Below are 22,540 nucleotides of genomic sequence, written 5' to 3'. Positions count from 1 at the left end.
AGCTTGTATTTTTTTCATATGCTGTGAAAGAAGCATTATTCCCTTCCAAGTCTTACTTAGCACGTTGCTTTCTGCCATTACCAGCATGCTTCCCCCAACATTAATCCAGCCGCATGCCATTAACAACACAGATGTTGTTTGATCCCTCGCACCTCGTCTCGTTCTGCGTCTTTACACACACGCCTCTTGTTCCGACATAATATGTGCGTGCCTGTTCACAACACACGTTTTCAGACGCGTCAATTATACCAGGGTGCATGCATTAGCCGGCGAGTTAGTTGGCCGATGTGAGAGGCTCCAACTCATTGGCTTAAGATTAAAAAATTGGTGTTTCCATGACAAAGGAGGGCCTCCGCCAGCAGCCGCGCATCCACAGCGCCGACACACAAATTGAGAAAGAATATTCCCAGGCATGCTCCGAGCTTCACTCTCGCTGACTGGAGAGGAGAGAGAGAGAGACAGAGAGAGGTGAGAGAGAGAGAGAGGTGAGAGAGAGAGAGAGGTGAGAGAGAGATTGCTTTCCTCTTCAGGTATCGGAAACACTCAGAATATTTGGATCAATCAAGCTGAGGGAAAGACGGGAAAGAAGTGAGATGAACTGAAAATAAGAAAATTGTACGTGTTTTTTTTTTTATCTTTGCATTTTTGTAAGCCATAAATCATCCACACGCAGAGCATTTAAAGGCATGCAATCACACATACACACAAACACAATGACAATGAATTTGATGGTTTCGTTCCCCCCTGCAAGTGACAATTACATTCACATGGAGCTGCGTGTGTGTGAGGTGACAAGACCAGCAGAACCGTCTACAGAACGAAAGCCTCTCTCCAAGCATTTCCAGGTTCCACGGAGGCCTTGTAACACAACTTTGAGGTAATGTGTCAAGCCCTCCCCCCTCTCTTCCACATCCTACTCCTACCTCACGAGGATTAAAAGGTGAAATCTGCCCCGAAGCTATTTCAAACTGCTTTACAAACTGCAGCTAATGATGTTTTTTCTATACTTCTGGGTATTTATTCTTTTTTAAAGGTAGTATTTTATTTTATGCATTGCTAAAATGTGAACTTATTATTAGTGCATTCCGAGCCTTGTGACAATTTTTGCAGTATAATTTCTCCAAAGTGCATAATGACACGCATCCACAAAAGGGAAAAGCTATGAGAACAAATAGTTCAAGAGGTGTACTTTACACCCGTATGTTCCACTCTACAAAATGCAGAGAATGTCAAGAAAGAAATGCGACTCTTACTGAATAAGGTCAAATATTCAAGCGGAATGTCACTACAGTCTTATTGGTGCTGAAGTGCACATCGGTCCCTGGAAGCACTCTAAAAGAACGACGTTTGAGGAGACAAGTGATGAATGGAGAAAGCAGCACATTTCTCAATTCTATACTTGGAGATTGACGTGTTTTTTTAAATCTCAATGCAGATTGGCTCCTGGACGTCTTACTGGATGAGCTGCAGACACATTTACGTCAGTCAGAAGAAATTCCCTCTTAGAACACTGGTTTACAAAGCAGTCTTAGACACCTTGGACCTGTGTTTCACAATAAAAGCATCTACAGTGTATGATGAATCAGGATCTCCATGTCAACATACTGTACTGGATGACTTTCAAACCATTTATTCTATAGAATGCTTTCATTATTAAGTTTTATTACTAAAAATCCATACAGGAATGGGGCATAGCCCTATAATAAGAATGTATTATTATTACTCATCAATTTCTAAATTGTGTTTATTACTAATAAAACACTACTAGCCTGCTGTAAACCGATATGTGCATTGAATGACTTATTTAAAAGTCTCCTCATTAAACAGAGTGTAAAATAACACCCAGCCATTGAAATATACCGTGTAAAGCAGACACAGGGGACAGGGAAGAAGGGTTAAGGATGTAGCCTCAGGCTGTATGAGCACACAGACACGAGCCTAAGTTGTACTGCATGCATTGGTGGGTGCCAATTAATGCATTAACAGATCTGCAGAGCCTCCCCGCTCCAACATCTGATCCACAGGCAACATATCGGGTTGAAGACAGATCTCCGATCGTCAGGTGTGTTCACACATACACAAAACAGACGAGACATTTATACAGAGTCCCCTCAGAGAAAAGTCACCACCGGCGAAAACAAAAGACAAGGCGAGCTATCAGACCTGACAATCACCGGGGAATCCGCCACTTTCAAACAAATAAATGCACGCGCACAAACGCATGCATCACCTGCTTCCCGAGCCGAAGAATACAGTAGACACTGTAATTCACACCCTGTCAGCTAAACCAGAGATTTCATCTAGAGGGGAAACACCAGGCTCCTCCATTGGCCCCAATTACTGCGGCCTGGAAGCGGAGTCAACAGCCGCAGTTTTATACAATCACGTCGTCTGGGAGGAAATCAGCCCCCTTTCACTTCTGCTTTGAGCTGCGCGCCGCCGGGCCGGGGCTTTTCGGCAAAAGCCACTTAAACGATCAGATTGTGAAAGAGCAGAAATGGCCGGGTGCTCCTTGCAGAAAAAAGGAATCTATACAATTTGGCAGAGCGACCTTTCTTCCTTTCACTGATATCAAACAGACACCTTAATGGTGAGAACACACGAGAGCTCAGGCTGTTTGGCATAGAAGGAAAACCCATAGGTTCAATTTGTGTGCAATTTGCAGTGTGTGTGTGTGTGTGTGTGTGTGTGTGTGTTGGGGGGTGCAGGCCATACCGCTTTCTGTGAGCTCACTCGTATTGCCATTATACATCACAGCACAGCACCGGCGAGTGGCTGTGTCAAAAAGCCTGCCTCCCCCTCCACCATATCTCATCGTTACCTCACCTAACCAAATTACCCCCCACCTCCCACCCCCACCCCTCCCAGCCTCACCCGCCCCCTCCTCCTGGAGACACTGAGAGATGAGCTTCAGAAACAGCCGCCTCAAAAAGACAGCAGCAACGTCCAGCAGCACATGAGAAGAAATGAGAGCAAACAAACTGGAAATCAAAAGACATTTAGAAACCGAATGAGCAGCGTTTAGCCGATGATTTACTTGTCCGTTTAGCTACCGTTTCAACACTCGCGCTGTGTCACGTATAGGCTGTTCATGTTACGTTCAGTGGAAATCCTCTGGCACGGAGAGAAAAAGCAGCATGCAGCAAGTTTGTTTGAAAGAAGCAGAAGGATGCCAGGGAAGAGCTCTCACCGCCGAGCGCAATAAAGGAAACACAGACAAAAGTTACTCTCCATTAACAACCTGTACTCTCAGAAAGGAAAGGTAGCGTGTGTAGTATATTAAAAATACGCCTCGCTCTTTGGTAAGTCCACCCAAATCATTTCACTTAAGTGACCAAACTGTACACAAGAAAATCCTTCTAAATTCCTTTTTCCGATAAGGCCACACTCTGTTTTGACTCCGGCACCATCCAGGTGTCTCATTGAATGCCTGGCATTACTTGATTGACTCTTTAAATCTGTGTGAATTGGTACAAATGAGTCTTTCAAAAGCTAAAATGTATCAAAATATGAGCATCTGAGGCCCTATGTGCCTGGATGGTACATCTGTAAAATAAAATGTACCTTTGACTTGTGGTTCCTGCATTTCGGAGCCCATTAACGATGTACAGTATCTGTGTACCCTTTCTCCAACCGCATTGAGGCCATCTGTACGATCTTCCCCGTGCAGAGCTCGAGAGTAGCGTGATAAACTGGGCTCGCCGGTCATATTAGCAGGTAGAGAAGTCAGTGTGAGGCAACAACAGCTTGTGGCTCAGCTGGGGCTACGACCTCTAAGCACTGTGGTGGGACGAGGGGAGAGAGAGAGAGAGAGAGACATGGAAGGACAATAGAGATAAAGATGGATGGCCGCTGGAGGAGGGACAGCACTTTGGTCCAAAAACATCAGCCTCATCTGTGCACCTTTCTCCATCTCTGTCAGACCTCTCGTCATATTTAGTCAGAGGTATAAACCTGCAGATAGCACACTCACTCAGCCCGGGTCCGAGTCCGACCCGCGGCCCTTTGAGTAACCGCTCCCTCCCCCTTTCACCGGGACAACACTGTCCTCTCCATCAATTAAGGCAAATAGCCTTTAAAATGTTATTTTAAAAAGCATGACAAACCTGCAGCGACTGATCGCTGTTGGAAAAACATATCCCTGCTTTCGTTATTTTGTTATCTTCATCTGCAGGAATTATTGGACAACTTCAACTCCAACTATTTGGCGGGAAACCCAGACAACCTGACACTAACACTACTACAACGCAGACGCTGAGTAATGCAGAATCCCACCAAGCATTTGGAAGCATTGGCAATTTCTGAGTTGAAAGTGTTGAGTCATTTTACGGTATTATGAAACACTTACTTTTTATTTTCAATCTCCATCTCCAACATAGAGAACTGACTAAAGGGGCTGTAAGGTAAAGTCTAATATGACTGCATTTTCTACAGACTAGCTAAACATGTAGGCAATGACTTTCAAACAAATGCATGCTGGCTGAGGGAGGCGGATACCAACCAACATTCAGGGTTCAGAAAAAAAGAGACATGAAACCCAGCAATCCCTACCACGACTTGGACCTTCAGTGTACGAACACTGTGAATGGTTTCATTACATCTGGCAAGTGGCTCAGGAAAGCCTTCAGCTCCACAACACAACCACAAAAAAAAAAAAATATCAGTGCTATTGGCAAAGAATAGAAGGGGAATGTACGTGGCCTTTAACAGATTATACAGACTATAGAGCCGCCGGCAGCACAGAGCGGCCGTGGAAACGGGCCGCCGCCGCTACAGAAGCGCTAACTGGGAGGTCACCCTGTTTTCACAAGAGCCGTGTGCTCTGCAAATACAACCGAAATATTAAGAGAACATACTTCCCAAATCACCGGAAGCAATGCGATACTTATGTTTACTTGGACTGTTTATTGGTTAATTCCTGAAGAAACTCATAGATGTCTTTCCTTATTGTATTTTCATGTGTAGCACAAACACTTTTTTATTTCATGCTGGGCTAAAAAGGTACACACACACCTTCACAGGCCTACACATACCGGGCAGACAGACAGGTTGAGAGGAGGGGGGGGGGTGGGTGAAGATATTGGGAAGAAGGGAAAAAGGTGGATGGTGGCTTCATGCTGTCACACAGCAGCAAAAAGGACAGAGAGGAGGGCCCTGTCACATTACATCAGCTGCAGCCACAACCGCCCTGCCAGCACCCTGCTGCTGGGACAGAGGAGAGGGGAGGGGAGGGGAGGAGAGGTGATGGGAGGAGAGGGGAGGAGAGGTGATGGGAGGAGAGGGGAGGGGAGGAGGGGAGAGAGGAGGAGAGGGGAAGGGAGGAGAGCGGATGAGAATGGCAGAGAAGGGAGGGGAGGAGAGGTGATGGGAGGAGAGGGGAGAAGAGGGGAGGAGAGGAGGGGAGGTGATGGGAGGAGAGGAGAGCGGATGAGAATGGCAGAGAAGGGAGGGGGGGAGACGAGAGGGCAGGAGAGCTTTTCAAAGTCCCTTCATTAAACCATCGCAGGGAGACAGATCAGTTTCACACCATCAGCTGAGCCTCAAAAAACAAAACAAACTATTCATCCAAACACAGAAACGTGTTCACTTGATCAGAATTTGACAATCAGCCGTCATCAGTCGGGGCTTCAGCTCTCCCTCCAGAACCGGCACCAACCCCACACTTTCCACACTCTGAACCCGGTTGCAGTGCATCAGCCAAACGGCCAACTAAGCAGACCCGGACAAAGAGAAGATGAGAGGAAATGACAAGAAGAACACCCACTTCTGCTCTACTATTTGAATGGTATCTCATTCCTCATCCGGCCTCACATGCAGGAGTCTCCCTCCACTCTCACCGTGTTGCCAGGTCTCGACGATTCGGCCACAATGGGGACCTGTGTGGAGAATCCCAGCCTTGAGATATACGAGACGACATTTCAGAGTGGTGTGTGTGTGCGTGTGTGTGTGTGTGTGTGTGTGTGTGTGTGTGGAGGAGACTGTACAGAATGGGAGAAAGAGGATTAGAAATGAACTGTGGAGATGGCGTATAACCTGACAATAAGTCCCTTCTCCCCAGTGTGTCTGCGTCGTCTGAATGTCAGTGTGTGTGATAGAGAGAGGCAAAGGATTAGCTTCGAAGAAGAAAAAAAATATTTCCCTTTGTGTTCCAAGTGATGCTGTCAATCACTGCACTGTAAGAGGACCTGTGTGTGTGAATGAGAGAGAGAGAGAGAGAGAGGGGATAGCATATATACGGATGCACAATTCTGGCTATGGCCATAAACATAGCCAAAAATAGACTAGGTCTGACAGCGGAGCTGTTTTATCATTTATCTTTTGCTCCAACACTCCAACCATTTTAATAACCGAGCACCTTAATGCACTTTGCTACCACACCAAGCCACAAAAACACCACCACAGACCCCGAACACAGGCTGTAACATCCCAGAGCAAGAGGCCAAAGCAGCCCTCGCACAAATGCTCCAACACACACAGCGTGCAGCAGAGAACCGCTTCTGTTTATCATTAGAGGTCAACAGATAGTGGATTTTTAACGGCCCGTATAATGCCGATATTTGTGAGCAGGAAAACAAGAAAGCAGGTAGCCGATTAGCCTGCAGATTGGCTTCAAGCAGCAGCTAGCAGGCAGACGTGTAATTATGAATCCCACTTTTCCTGCCAAGACCTGCAAGATTCTGTTCCTAACTACCTGAGGTCCATGCCCCACCAGCTACGCAGGGCAGGTCTTGTGAAATCTGAAGTGGGGTGATACTTTGTCTTCGCCCAAAAGGCGTTTTAGGAGGCCGGTCTCACACACGGCTAGGTTTAGTGTCACTTAACATCCAAAACGAAGAAGCTAAATGCAGCAAAGATGCCATATATCACAAAATGAGTTAATCATCGGAAGCATTACCAGCGTTACCATCGCAATGAAGCGCTTACATCTTCAGCGGTAATTAGACCTATCCCTGGGAACCAGCAAAAGACGATGATTCTGATTGGTATTGTCATAAATAAGGGTTTTTAACTGATGAATGTAACCGACGTGAGATACAAGCTCACGCTTTGGGATTTACAAGGATTTCAACTGACAGGATTAAAGATTTATTTTTGTATAATCTTCCTATTTAAATCGAGTTTCTGTTTGCAGCTCATTATTGCTCAGGTTCTCTGATCTGCTACTCGGGAACGTTGCTGTTGCGAGCGTATGGGATGCTCGGCCCTGCCCCCCTGATCCAGGACATGAATCCAGCGCACCTTGGAAAAACCAAACTATTCAGTAACTCCATTGCACACAGAGCTATACATGGACAAGGTCATCAAAAAAAGTCTCCATTACATCTTGGCAAACAGATTACATAATTGTAAGGCAGCATCCGAAGCCTTTCCTTGTACACCCTGGCAGACGATCAGTCACAGTGATCAAAGCGCTAGATGCGTTTCTTTGTTTCTGCAGCTTCACTCCAGCCCCCACAGAGTCAGTTATTAGAATACAATATATTATTATATAATATATTACATATGCCGGTACACTAACAATTCCCGAGGTCCTCGTGCACCGACAAACCCCCCAAACATTATACACTGAGAGAGGAAAAAAGTGATTATTTCTCCGTTGCAGAAAACAAAAACAAGCAGGCTTAGTAAGATGAGGAGGGTGTGAGGTTTCTGTTGTGAGGTGCGATTCTTGCCGCTTAGCTGCCTGCTGCATCGAGCGCCAGGCAAAATGATTTCCTACCACACAGACACTGTACGCAGACGGATGGAGATGCAGACAGACAGACGGGCTCTGCTCCATTAAGGAACACGCAAACAGAAAATACAAATGCGACGGCTAAACAATTCTACCCAGAGGAAGAACAAATACGACTAATTAGATCAGGCGGGGACAAAACGCACACATATTTTTAGAGTGTAGGGGGGGGCTTGAGAATGCACTGATGCAGCGAACGCGACAGGCACACATAAAATATCCATGATCAGCAAGAGCATACTGGCTTCTGGAAGCAGGTGATTGACCTTAGCAGAGAGGAAGAGACAATAAAAAAAAAAGTGAATTTCTTCATGCTAATCAGGAAGATTCCCTCCTCCCTCCCTCTCTTCTCCATCCCTTCTGACTGAGCAGGTGGTGGCGGTTATGATGCTGCTGTTGTTCTTGTTCAGGTTTGGGCGCATTAAGATTCCATCGCGCTCTTCCTCCCTCCCGCTTTGTCTTACTCTCGTCTTTCCTCCACCTACCCTCCCTCGCTGCCTCCCCTCCTCTCTCATCCTCCCTCTCTCTCTCGCATGTTGTCTTCTGTTTGGCGGCTGAGAGGTAAAACACCAGTCGCCAAAGGAGACCCGGGCCGGGTCAGCCAGGCAGAAGGGTTGCTGCTGGGGCCCGTTAGCTGGAGAACTGCTGACGTGGCAAGCATCGATCAGTTCCCGCGCGGCCCTGCGGCCTGTGGGACGAGCTGGCTGATGGACAGGCGAGCTGGTGCTGACTGTCCAGCAGGCAAGAAAAAAAGAATCCCAACGAGGCCTGATCCGATTACCATTTACTCTGCAAATCCATCGTTATCCATCGTCTTGGCCCCACCTGGACTTCAGAGAATCAACTTTATTTCATTACAAAGACACACAATGGAGGAATGATCATCAGTAATCACTTTTGACCAGGTGTAATGATTACATTATGTGTCCCTATTATCCCGGTGAAATTAATTAATTCATAACATTTGTTTGGCACTATAAAAGACAAGACATTTGCAAATTAATCCAACCTCATGGGCGACCCTATATATGAACTAAAATAACAAGCAATCCCTATGCAACCGTCATTGCACTGTTAAAAACAAAGTCTGGAATATCCCCGCCGCATCATGGAACCACACTTCATCATGACATCATCTCACGTCAAGTGAATTACTCCATGTAGGCGACGTCATTCCAGCGCGCTGGAGCCGGTTTTAGTATCAAAACAACCTGCCGCCACCGTGACATCACAGGAGGTGTTTCCCTATAATCATCGGGGTTCCACTGCTCCGTTTTTTTTTTTTTTTCTCAAATGAATCCTGTTATTTCAACCACTCAAACAAACCATGTGCTCTGAACCGGCACTCTGTGAATGACAGAGAGCGAGACGAAAGAGAGTCAAGGGGGCTGGTTAAGTGCACTGAGTGAGCGGCAGTAATCACAGCTCTGGTAAAAGCACTCTCTTGCTCTGTATAGTGTTCCTCAGAATGAGCCTGCTTTCTGTCTGACTCTCTCTCTCTCTCTCTCCCCCTCTCTTCCTCTATTCCTCTCGCTGTCTGATAATAGCTCTAGATTGAGTAATTGTGTGTTTGAGTGGAGTTACACTGCAGGGTGGAACCTGCAATCAGATACTGAGAACATGTTTCTCTCTCTCTCTCTCTATCGCTGTCTGTCTCTCCATTCATAACATGCCTCAGCAGTCTGGCCTCCTCTACACCCGGCCCTCCCTCCAGCCATGCGATTCCTGCAGGCGCTCCTCAACCATCACCCTTCCACAACCTACTCCACGCAGCCGGCGAGGGCTGGGGTCAATAACAGCTGTGCACCGTGCTGTAATTGATGTCATCATTTCAATTTGAGCTGATTATAGTTGAGAGCTGCTTATCGTGTGACCTGGGGTGGAATAACACACTGTAGGGCCCAGTGAGCTGCCACGCCTGACCAAGCTAAACTGCCGGGGCCTGGATGGATGGATGGATATGTTGGCTGGGCCCAGGGCTGCCTTTTCTATTGACTCCTAATGCGGCGGTAATGACTGAGCGTATTCCAGGGGCATAGCATTTAGTGTAGTTCTGGGGCTATTACTGTGATTGGCTTGCCCCACTGTCAACACAGCCTCCACATGATTCAGCCCTCTGCTGGCACAGGACTGGGTGTACATGCAGACTATGCACGTGTTGGCTGTGTAATGTTAAGTAGCTTTACAGCATTTCTAATTCTAACAATCCCAACATTACATTAAATGTGGGGGTGCACTGATCCAACTTCTTCAGTCCTGATATTCATGCCTGGGCTTTGGGTACTAATACCAGTTAAAACAAAGTGTAACAAATACATGCATGGACATGCATTGAATTGTTAACAAAAACAAACAAGAACTTATATGTGGAGAGCAAATACACAAGAATTTAATAGATTGTCCCCATTGCCACGCATATACAGGGTCGCCCATGAAGTTGGAATAATTTGCAAATGTTTTGTCTTTTATAGCGCCAAACAAATGTTATGCATGAATTAATTTGATGTGTTATTGGGAAACATAATGTAATCATTGCACCTGGTCAAAAGTGATTACTGATGCATTTAAATAGGAATAAACGGAGGATCGCGTCTGAAAACAAAATATTCCAACTTTATGGGCAACAGTGTATGATCCAGCAGTGAAAGCGACAGGAAAACTTAAAAATATCCGCGATCAGTAAGAGAAGCAAGTCATTATCGGCCCATTATCAGATATCGGTATTGGTGTAGTAACCCTGAAGGCATTTTTTTATAGTATTTGCAAAGAACATGGCATTTCCAAACATCCGCCCACAGGAAATAAAGAAATAAAACACCTGTCAATGCTTTGGCATTTCTCCTTCCTGTTGATGTTGAGTCTTTTCAATAAAAGCACCAAAATAACACCATCGCCTTCCAGATTTCCTGCTGGGCGCTAATAACACACACGAACAGGCTGAAGCACACAGTCGTACATAAGTACGGCGAATTAGAATATACAAAGGGCAACACCTGCACAGGATCAGGGCTAATTATCTGCCAACAGATGATGATGCCCATACTATGCAAATAGCTGCCATAAAAAATGTCCTCTAGTTAGTAAAACCTCGATCCGGCTTCTTGGCTCCAAACTTCGAGTTTCCACGTAGACAACGGGTAATACCCTTAACCCTCAACACCACTCGTCTGATCAACGCTTGGGAGCAGAGCTGCTGCTAAAAACAGACAAAGACTGCTCACTAAAGGAACACCATCTCTTGCCATCTTTCTTTCTTTTTTTTTTTTTTTTTGCCGGAGCTCTGAATCTGTGGGTGTTGGGGAGCAAAAAGCCGTCTGCCACTTTCTTTTTATCTTTCTTTCTCTTGTCATTTTCCTGACTCTTAATACCATCATTAGGAGAGCTCTCCCGCTTGCTGCTACCGCTGCTGGCCAAGAAACAGGAAACAGAGAGAGCGGGGAGAAGAGAGTGAGATAAGCGAGGGGTGGAGACAATTAGAGAAATGTGTTCGCAGGTTTTTGTCATGCGGCGAGGTAAAGACGGTTCACAGGAACTTTGCTTTGGGCTGCCGTCCGTCCCCCGCTGTGCGTCTGAGCGCCTGACCCGTGCTGTAGGTGTGCATCAGTCACACGCCTGCAAAAGGGGTGTGCAGCACGTTACATCACAGCTGAGGGCTGCACACGTCCTGTCATCCAGGTGTGCACCCACCTGGATGACGGGAGTAAACTCCAAAATGACAGGCAACGCAGTTGCTCGGCTCCAAACCGAGACACGAGGATTACTTCTCACCCAGCTGGATCTCATTTCTGTGCACGCCCAGCGTCTCCACAGACCTGCGTGACCCTCTGTTCCCACGGTAACCTGAAGCTGCCCCCACCATTTGTCGGAAGGCACTGATTATAGCAGGTACTGTGGCCCATCTGGAAGACAGGAAGCCTCACGCTGGAGATAGATATCTGGATGTGAAGCACGGCAGTGAGAGTGTGCGTTTGTGTGCGTCGACTGGAAAGTGTTTGTCTCTCAAGTATTAATTTAATTATGTATGTAATCAAGATCATTTGTTTCAGCTGCAGCAGCTCTAACCTACCTGTACGTGAATTTCTGCGTGGTTTAAAAGTTAAGTACATCCCGGTGGAAGATCTAACTGTAATCTGACTGTTTTTGTGGATTTGACCTTCTTTCCATCAACAGGGCTCATAACCGGCGGAGGCAACGACTTTCATCAAATCTAACAAAAGCTTAAAGTGGCTCTGATTTATTTGCTGAAAGTGAATGAACTCCCAAAGTGAAAATGAATGCGTCTCTGGCTGAGAGTTTGACACCGTTGCTCTCGGTGCGATGGTGTAAGCACACTGTGTGCAGTGTGACAGTCCCCTACTTCGCTACTTCATCGCATCACAATGACAGAATTATTTAGCACGGAGAATTGAAACAGCGATCATTTCCTGACTCCCATTCCCATCTCTCTGTCTCTTCAAGAAAAAGCAAAAAAAAAAAGGTCTGTCAGCATGCTGACACTCAACATTCCACATACGATCCTAAAAACACACACACACATACACACACACAAATGCACCTGACCTCACACCCACATGTGCACAAAATCAGGCCAACACAGCCCCCACATCTCTGAACAAATACAGTAGGTGAGACTCAAGGAAAGACCAGGAATGGGGCAAGCGGTTCAGACACACATGGACCTGAATTTCAGGGATTGAGATCGTGGTATGTGATGTCTTGCTTAGAAAGATTTCTGCCATAATGAAACAAAACCAGTCTCTAAATATCAACGGGACTTTAAACGCCACAGATTCTGAAGCTCTAGGAAATTAAATTGGTTCAACTTTTACCTGAAGAAGTTTGCCTAAGGTCACATCATACAAAATCTGAAATATGACTACAGGTGAAACATAAATGCACTTTAACAAATGGCTGTTTCCGTACAAGCACCCACCCATTTGCATCAATAAAGCAAAGAGAGCCTTAATGTTTCACGGAAACATCCAAGAAGAATTTGCTGTCAGCATGTTAAACCTCAACCACTGAATATGAACCTCTTCAAAAAGGCACAATACCATTCGGAATCGTCTGGTGCTCATCTACCAAAAACTGATTCATTATTTGCAGTACAGTGTTTGTAAAGTCAAACAGGTAAACCAATAAGTAGCTTTTTCACTGTGTAATAGCAAGAAATGCCTTACTAATGATATTAATGATGGCTCTCTTCTTCTCAAGTGACCAGCGAGCCTGAAAACAGAGCAGCTAAATGGAATTCAACCAGCTTTCCTATCGTGACATCATGACCTGTAATTCTTATAAGACAATTTCATAAACACGAGGAAAAATTTGGCACCCGATTCATAATCACAAATATACGCACCAACATTCATGCATGAAGTGGAAACCTTGTACGCTTATCAGTTTGTACTTTTCTTGGATTCATGCAGTGCCCCATTCTGCACTCTGCACACACGGAAACAGTCTCAGCTGCAGTTTAATTTCATTTTGCACTGCACGGATGCAGGACTAAAAACCACACACACACACACAGACACACACACACACACACACACTCCCCAGTTCCCATACAGTAGAGTGGGCCGCCTCCTCCAAACCATCCAGAGAACTAACCAGCTGATCACAGCTTCTGTTCACAGAAATCCAATTCCCTCCAAAGGTCATTTGTCCATTCAAAGATTTTCCTTTTTTTCCCTGTCCTCTCTCATGCCCCCCTTATTTATTCTGGTCATTTGCTACTTCTTGAAATCTATACCCTTTGCCCTCCTCCTTTCCCGTCCTCGGCCTCTTTCATTATTATTTTCTTGTGTTTTGGTTCTGAACCCAATCTGCCCCTGTCTTGGCTCTACTCCCTCCTTCCCGCCATCACACACCCTGGATCACAGCCAGGAAGAGGTTCTTGGCTGTGAATGGCAACGCAGGGCAGAAAAGGCTCTAACCAGGTGGCCGGGTCACTGAGGAAGTGGGCACAGCAGGGCAGAGCTGGGCTTCGTGGCTCTGCTGGGTTTAAAAAGGCAGATGCGGCCAGAGCTTGGCTGCGATACTTGGCATGCCGGAGGAAGCTGTAAGGATGTATTAGTAATGACACGAGTCGTTCAGGGGCGAGGAGAAACAAATTAAATATAAGTGGACAGCGCTAATGTGATTATTAAACTGTTTTTTTTGGCTGTTACGGCACTGATATGGGATATTGTCATTAAAAACAAATATTGTTTATTCCTCAGCAGTCTCATGATTACATTTTGAAAACATAATTTTAATAGTTTGAGGTTCTAGTTAATAGAACACTCATGTGTCCAGAGTTCCATCTGTCTGTATTGGCCCTGAAGAGATCCCTTCCTAATTAAACTATGTAACGTAAGTGATGGGGGACTAAATCCACAGTCCTAAAAAATGGACAGTACTGGATCAGCTCACCAGTAAAGTGAATACATTTTAGTGCAACATTCTCTATTTGGTTCGTCGGTCAATGTTTTCTTGCTACACTGTGGTGGAGGGACCATAAAATAAAGAGATCATCTTAACTAATAACATCATCACTTTGGAAGAACTTAGATGCTCTGTGCAGTTATGTGTAAAGTCAGTATTTTTTGCCAAAATGCATTGACAATATTGTTGAATACACCCATCCTCGTGTATGACGCAACATAAATGGGCGTCCGTTTGTAAAAACATTGCTCCATAGACAAAAATCTTCTTTCTCATCTCGTAGATTGGAGTCATAAATGTATTATAGTGAACAAAAACACGCGTACACGGGCATGCAAGTGTTATTTAATGTGTGACAGACTTGACAACATGTCAACCTATCCTTTAAAGATCCTGGCCTGCCTGGCAGTGCAGTCATCCACTCGGGTGCTAACTGAAGATCTGTTATCGATAACCAACTACACTTTGACAGCAACTTTTCCTAGAAATTACCGATAGCTGACGGGCCGGAGCGAGCAGCAGCAGCAGCAGCAGCAGCAGCGAGTTGCTGCTGGCTGCTGTCAGGCTAAGTGGGCATGTCAGGCCTGTGCTGTCCTGGCTCCCTGCCTGATCTCTCAGCTGCTTGCTCAGTCCCCTGTGTCCTCAACCCTTAACGGATCCAGTTGCTGCTACTCAGCTCCAGTGGCGGGCTGATCTGACTGACTAATGAACACTTTTCCTAACAAGGGGAACCCCTTCCCCAATATCATCATTCCACATGCACATCTATTTCCCAATGTTATTCCTATTTAGATGCCTTTTTTTTCCCCCTTCCATCTTTCACACTCGCCCCTTCCACCACTTCTTCAGGCACTGTCCTCCATCTTTCCGTCTCCTCTCATCTCAGCAGTGGCTGTGCACATTCTTCACACGGGCTAAATCAGACTTCTCTCACTTGCTGACATCCATTCACCACGTTTGCCATCTCTGTTCCTTTCCCCCCCCCTCTATTCATCATCCCGCTCTATTAAAAGCATTTGCAATTCAGGACTCTTTGAGCAACTGCTGTGCAATCGAAATATTTTATGGCGGCAACTTGCAATTTTCGAATGCTGTTGAAGCGTCTGCTATTTGTCCAGTCCTGCAGCATCTACGAGTAGTGACGAGGCAGCTGGATGTTATTCTAAAAAGCATTGTGCTGGAGATATAGACACAGATACTAAAATTATCGGTGAAACATCAGGGGGTTCTTTTAATAATCCCTTCACCCTTTAGCATGAGCAAACAAAAAGGAGCAGAGGACAGAGGGATGAAAACATGACTCAGGAATTTCTCATGGCAGGCCTGATGCTCCAACCAGTTTAGAGGACATCAGGGAGTAAAGTGGTATAAATCATAAGTTCGGCGCCATGACAACCTCTAAGCTACGGGATCAACCGCCGGTGACAGAGAGAGGGGTCAAAGGGCAAACATATCTCCAATAGCCCTCATGTCATTCTGTCCACAGGCACCATTACAGCGAGCTCAGTCAACACTGCAGCAGTCGGACAGATAAGAGGGAACACGGGTCGTCCACTCACCAGGCCGTCACAGTTGCTGATAGCCACGGTGGCTCCCGGTGTGTCTGTGATGTCCCCCACGTACAAGCATTCATCCTGCAGTGGCTCAGAGTGCCGGGTGCTGTCGCTGTCATCGTGCCACTCCATCTTGGCTCCGGGGGCCACCAGCCTGGCGTTGTGGCGCAAGCGCAGGTGGAACTCCCGGCCGAAGATGGTGACGTTGTAGTAGAGCCTTTCCCGAAAGGCCACGGGCTCTCCTTTTGGTCCTTCCCACTCATCATTGCCTACTCCTACCTCCCTCTTCCGGCGCCTACGGGACTGCCCTCCTGCCATGCGGCCAGCCGAGACGGCGTGCGACAGGAAGCGGCCCCCTGCGTCCACACGGATCGGCCTCACCAGTCCATACTCCCCCAGGACATGCTGCAGGGAGTCTGGGGGACAGGAAGGGGAGAGCGAGTCACAGGTGAGAGGAGAGAGGGAGAGAGAGGGAGGAAAGCATGAGGCAGTGGCAGGTGAGAGAGGAAAAGATGTGTTATTTGGCAAGCGTGTGAGAATGTGAAGTGAGTAAATGAGAGGTTGAAGATAAGAAAGGGAAACCACAGTGGGGAGAGGAGGAGACGTCATGGGAGAAGCATGAGGGATAAACAGTGGAGAAAACGGGGAGTCATGGGTGAAGGGAAAATAACAGGAGGGGAAAAGATGTGGGAGGAAAAATAAGGAAATAGAAAACTGTCAAGGGTTTGTTTATTCCTCATTCTGCATCACAATAATACATTAAAGAAATAAAGGGCTGTAAACTCTCTCTCACACACACACACACACACACACACACACACACACACACACACACACACACACACAGCCCCACCCAGAGGCGACCCCGGTGCTCGGCAGTGCGCGTTTGGAAACGGCAGCCTCAGCAGTGCGCGCTGCGCTCCTGACACCTCCTGTGCCCTTCTACCGTCAAAAGAAGAGCCAGCACAAGATCAAGGTGCTAATTGCGGCTTTCTCACGCTGTTTTCTCACTATCAGGCGGCTCGATCTGCAAAAAAAGTGATTACTATAACCTCCAAGCCGACTGGATAAAGGAAACCTCTTGTAAAATAAGCGCTTTTAATTAATATGCGCATTGGATTTTGCATTTTTCTATTGTCATTAATTATAATTATACTGTATCCTAACTACGTGCTAATTAATCCATTCGCGCGTCTGACAGTGTCTTGGACGGAGGGAACATTTCACGTGACAGTGACAACACAGGTGCGTTATTATTATTATTATTATTATTTTTAGGCGACCTGACAAACGCTGCCCGCACCCACACAGCCACCCACACCGCACCGAGGCCACGTTAAAGTGTCAACGCCATCACAGAGTCAAGAGACAGTAACGGCATCACCTCACATGTGGTCCCCAGGTGGACTTTCTATTATTGTTATGATTAGGTTTTCCACTTGGCAAAACATCATTTATAAAGTTTGCAGACTGATTTCAATCCAACACACACACACACACACACACGCTGTAAATATTTCCTGAGCGCCTATGTCAGAGGAATGATTTGATAATAGTGTGATCAATAGGCTGACATCCGACTCCAGCGTCCTGTGACAGATCGATAGATGCGACAGCGGCAGAATCAGATAACGTTAGGCTACTTCCCTGCATAATCCGACAGTAAAAAAAAAAAAAAAAAACGGTGCCCCCCTTTACACCCCCAGATAACATCACCCCCTCCCCTGGATGGGAGAAATCACAACACTGCCTGCGCCGCTGAGGGACCTCCCGGAAAAAAAGACCCTTCAAAACACCACAGCAGGACGCGCAGAAGTTGCAAATGCGTCCTACATTGTTGTTTGCAAAAAATAAAAAACTGCAAAAGCGTGTTTAAAAAAATTAAAAAACACAAGCAGGAAAACAGCGGACAGTGTTTTTGCCGCTACGTTGAGCGCGTGAAGAGCCCCCGTGCAGCCCCCCCTCGGCTGATAGGAGATCAGCAGATAACGCAGAACATAAACAACTGACCACGTTTAACCCCGCTGTACGTACCGACGCTACTGGCGATGTAAAGGCCGCTGGTGTGCAGCAGAAAGGCCGGTAGAATAATTAGGACAGTAAATCCATGCGAGAGACCCATGGCAGCTCCGAACTGCGCAGGTGAGAGAGTGGGACTCCGGGCTCCAGTGTGGTGAAGTTCCCCGCCTGGCGCGACCAGCCACGCCACGACAGCAACAGCACAGCAGCCCGCAACTAGACTGCCAAGTGCACCGGGAGAGACGGAGCTCTCCTCCCCTCTCTCTCTCCTCCTCTCCGCTGAGGTCTCTCTCTCTCTCTCTCTCTCTCTCTCTCTCTCTCTCTCTCTCTCTCTCTCGCTCGCTCACTCTCTCTCTCTCTCCCACTCAACTCTCCTCCTCTATGTCTCTCTTTCCCTCAACTCCTCTCTCTCACATTGTGCGTGCTCTCCCCCACTCTTTGCCTTAGTGCTCTGACAACTACACACGCGCACACACACACGCCGGGCACGCGCACACTGCCCGCGTGTGCTGGCCGTGCAGCGGACTGACTGACAGGCCCGCTGACAGCTCGCCTCCGACAAGAAATGCAGTGGAATTAACCCAACGGAGCCGCTTTATCGCACCTCCGGCGTGAGCCGCGCCCCGAAAAGTGTGTTTTCTTTGCAAACTTCTGTCGGTCTCGTGTCGTTTGAAAACTACGGCTCAACTCTCCCGGTCCGCCGCAGTCCCCGATGCGCTTCAAGCCTTGGCGTAAACTTTCAATATCCCGTCAAGCGTCCTGGGTTGGTGTGAGCAGCAGCGCCCCGTGTGGCTCACCGCCGCAAATGCACTCCGTTTTTTTTTTATTATTATTATTTTTTTTTTGCAGGGCCCATGGGTCCAATTTAGAGACAGGAAGAAAAAAAAAAGTCAGACTAACCCTAATCCTGCCCTCATTTAACACATAATTTACCTCTATTGACCACTAACCTTATATTGTTACAAACATCGATGAGCAGCATAAGGTGAACTACTGTCAGGAGCAGAAGCAATTATATTTAATTTTACTTTTTTAATTAATTAATTAATTAATTAACAACAACAACAACAAAAGACTCAACTGATCTTTGATGTAATTGCCAAACCAAGTATTAAGATGAGCCCCATTTAGCAACTTAAAAAAAAAAGCTCTGATTTCATAGTCTTTGGTGCTTGTTGACAGATATTCAGGGCAACACAAAGGCTACACAAACATAGGTCTGCAGCAGAGTAGCATACTAAAATAATCACAATATGCTGAATAATGACAAAGTGCTGAAAGTCCAGTCCTCAACGACACCGTGGAGTGATTATAGAACAGCAGATTAGTGTTTTGAGGGGGGCAAAGTCATATTGTTTATGTCCCTGTTGGGTTTTTTTAATGCGCCTGCAAAGAGTAATTCACTCCAAATATAAAAAGGGAAACAGGTTTACAGTTCCAAACAGACCAAGAACTAGAATATAATAAATCAGCATCGCTCCTGCAATGCTGCGTAAATTGTCCTGTATGATTCATCTGTTGAGAATTTTATTTGATTAATCAACTAATGATTTAAGTTATGGATAACAATGAGTTCTGGGAGCTCATCTGTCATCTTCGTTATTTTTACTTTTACAATAATAAGGCTTGATCCAGCACACATTTTGCTTTCTCTTTGATGAATTACTTCATGATTAATTGATCAAATAAATTGTTTTATTTGATTAGCAAATATATTGCTGAGTGATTTGATCGGCTAATCAATTATTTCTTCAGCGGCGGTCACTTTACAGTACAATAAAACCAATGTCTCTTTGCAGGCAGAGTCCGTAAAAGTCTTGTTTAATGTGAACAACAAAGACTGCAATTTCTGCAGTTTAGTAAGTTAAGTGAGGTTTAGCTTGCTTGCAGAGTGTAATAAATGTCAGCTAAATATTAATGTGGAGCTGTAGGCAACTCAAAATTGTGAATTTGTATCTAAATAGCTATTAATTATCTTGGTGGCCTTGCCATCAGCTGCAAGAAATGTCACATTTTCCCTGTTTTATCCCTGATTATCTGGTTAAAAGGTTCAGTTCTTAACTACTGCAAATTTGTTGGTGTGACACGTTAATAATTAAACTCATTATTTTCTTGTATTATTTTTGTGGTCTTCTTGATTTCATTTGCATTTAATACACCCACTATCTTGCCGTCTGAACATCAGTGAGAAAACTTGGAATAAATTATGGTGATTTGTAGCTATTTTTCTATTCTGTGATCTTTTGTGAGCTATATTGTGTCTTTCCTGTGGATCTAATGACTTAACAGATGCATGCGATGCGCCTTATTTACAAAGAACGGCAAATAACCGTAACATCCCGGGTTCTGTCAATACACCCCTCACCAAAAAATAGAAATATTTACAGAACTAAACTAAAATTCCAAATGTTGTCCTTTCAGTAACTTCAATTCTATTATAAAGCCCCAAATCACAAATTTGGAAAACCTCCCTAAAACATCCATTAGCAGGGGAATCGGGAAGAAACCTTCTGTATCCTCTCCGAGGATAGAAAGAAGTGCAATTGATTTCATGTGTGCAGAATAAATGACACCATAATTACAACATCCATATGCCAGAAATGATAATCAGAGTAGTAATAGCAGGAGTTACAGTAATGGCAGCAATAATAGTATAAATGATTACTACAGATGATAACAGCAGCAGTGGATATAATAGAATTATCAAATTAAAGCAGAAATAGTAGCATAATAATCGAAATGTGACTAAGTAATAATAGTAGCAGTGGGTGTCAAGCAGGGCCACGGCAGCAGGCAGAACCACTATGATTAATGTCACACGTGCACTCTACTGGTTGGATCTATGTGGCACCAACTGACTCCGACTTCCTTGTATTCTGGGATGGTCATGCCTCCTAATTAAGAGTGGTTTCACGAACCGCGGGATAAAGTGAAACTCCTGAGATTCCTCAATTGCCACATCATCAGTGAACTTTTACAGGAAGCTCTGGAGAGCAGACTGAATTAATTCCCACCTCCATCTCTTGAATCATCCGGTATCTTACTATTCAGGACCTGTGTGCCAGCAACATAGTAGGCGGGAAGCCATTCTGAAGGCAACCGTTCCAGTTTCTTTCTTTTCAAGTTAGATCAGTTTCATTCTGTTGGTACAACTTATACCGTTTTGGAAATGTATGCTCAGTCTACCGTAGCTCCTGCAAAATTACCCTCATTTGCAACTCTTGAGGAACACAAAAAATGTACTTGGTTTGTGATTTGTTTCTCTTCACCAGACGGCGTGCTAATCTTATATCTACAGAATGTTCAGCCAGTAGTTTTTACTTGAAATACGTGCACTGCAACAAAACAACATCGTTAATGATATAAAAAGATTGGGCCCATCGCAAAAAGTGTTCTGGACTATATGAGAAATAATAAGAACCCAGCCATCAAGGATGCACTCGTCCCTCACGTCCACACCTTTTCACTGCAATATATGAACATCTCAGTACTTTCTGCACCGAGACTGAACATAAATCACAGAGTGGGTTTATTGTCCACAGCATCTACCTGAGGGGATAACGCTGTGTTTACACTACAAAAAGACAAAAGCAACAAAACAGACAAGCGTGGCAAGCTACATAGTCAGCAAGTGGCCCGTCAACCCAAGCGCTTGTTGACCTATTATGTCATTAAATAGCACCAGGAAAGTTGATTTGTTGTGCATCACTCCTGTCATGAGTGTCGGGCATCAGATTGTGGTTTCATGAGCTTCCATTGAAAATGTCTTGTAGCCTGTTGCTGTGGTGCAGCCTTGAAGTGTGCACAAACCTGCAGCATGTATTTAAAGAGACAAAGCAACATCGCAAATAGGCAAATGTCCTTCTTTAAGAATCCCGTAAACATCATAATTCACTCTATGAATTCAGTACGTTTGGATGTTATTGATGAGGCTATGAGCACCCACAGGTACTCTCATCGGCATCACATGCTGCAGAGATGATACACACACACACACACACACACACACACACACACACCTGAAGAGGCAGGATACGGATAAGGTGTAAAGGCACGAGAGGGTGAGAAAGATGGAAAGTGGCACATTTATATTGAAAATGTTCTTTTTTAAAAGAAGCCCAGGCTTGAAAAGCATATCCAGTTGTCAGAAAAAAGATGGAGAGACGAGCAGGAAACAGTAAAGGTCAAGAGAGGAAAAATGGACACAAGCACATCTGGGGCCAGCATGGACACATGCACATGTAAACACAGTCCAATAATACCTGGAGGTCTCTGCTATACAAACACTGACCCTGACCCTGTGTATGGATGTGTGTGTGTGTGTGTATGCTTACGTGTGCGTGTGTGTGTGTGTGTGTGTGTGGAGGGGGGGTACAGTGAGAGGTCATCTTTAAGCAAGCATCGAAATCACACCTGGGATCTCTCCGCATAGATCTCCAAAGGGCTGTTTGAGAACACACACACACACACACTCCAGAAGAAAACCACACCCTGTTTGCCTTCAGTCCACATCGTCACGACACACAAAAATGTCAGTGTGTTCCAAAGTCTATGTACCCGGCATGACCCCCCCCCACGCCTCCACACATCAACATCATCCCCCGTTTCAAACCCTGTCGCCCCTCTCCCCTCCCTCCATCCACAACGCCCACCCTCCTCCTCCCTTGACACTGCTCCTGGTCGCTTTTGCTGTTGCTATGGAGATACCAAGCCCTGCACCTTGAAAAGTGCACTTGGAAGGAGCAGGGGGAGAGACAGACAATAATATTCCTCTTCCCAGACAAACACACACAAACTCTTGTGTTTG

General features: G+C 45.6%; 1 protein-coding gene across 2 annotated transcripts in view; it reads right to left on the bottom strand.

Annotated features, from left to right (window-relative positions):
- Positions 1-18,086, bottom strand: part of LOC311014076 (A disintegrin and metalloproteinase with thrombospondin motifs 2-like) — a 97,055-nt gene extending 78,969 nt beyond the window's left edge. Inside the window, exons 1-2 of one of the 2 annotated variants that reach the window (XM_084010448.1) lie at positions 17,749-18,086; positions 15,721-16,130 (exon numbers count right to left, since the gene is read on the bottom strand). In XM_084010448.1, coding sequence (XP_083866574.1) covers positions 15,721-16,130; positions 17,749-17,836 — 498 coding nt within the window. In that variant the 5' untranslated portion in view covers positions 17,837-18,086. The remainder of the gene's footprint in view (positions 1-15,720; positions 16,131-17,748) is intronic. The other variant, XM_084010449.1, reaches the window with a different exon arrangement.
- Between the last annotated feature and the right edge of the window lie 4,454 nt (positions 18,087-22,540).

This window comes from Eutrigla gurnardus, assembly GCF_963514095.1.
Source record: "Eutrigla gurnardus genome assembly, chromosome: 5".
In the NCBI taxonomy this organism is placed as follows: domain Eukaryota; kingdom Metazoa; phylum Chordata; class Actinopteri; order Perciformes; family Triglidae; genus Eutrigla; species Eutrigla gurnardus.
Note: the sequence above shows the minus strand (reverse complement) of the source record. Positions and strands in the feature narration are given on the sequence as shown.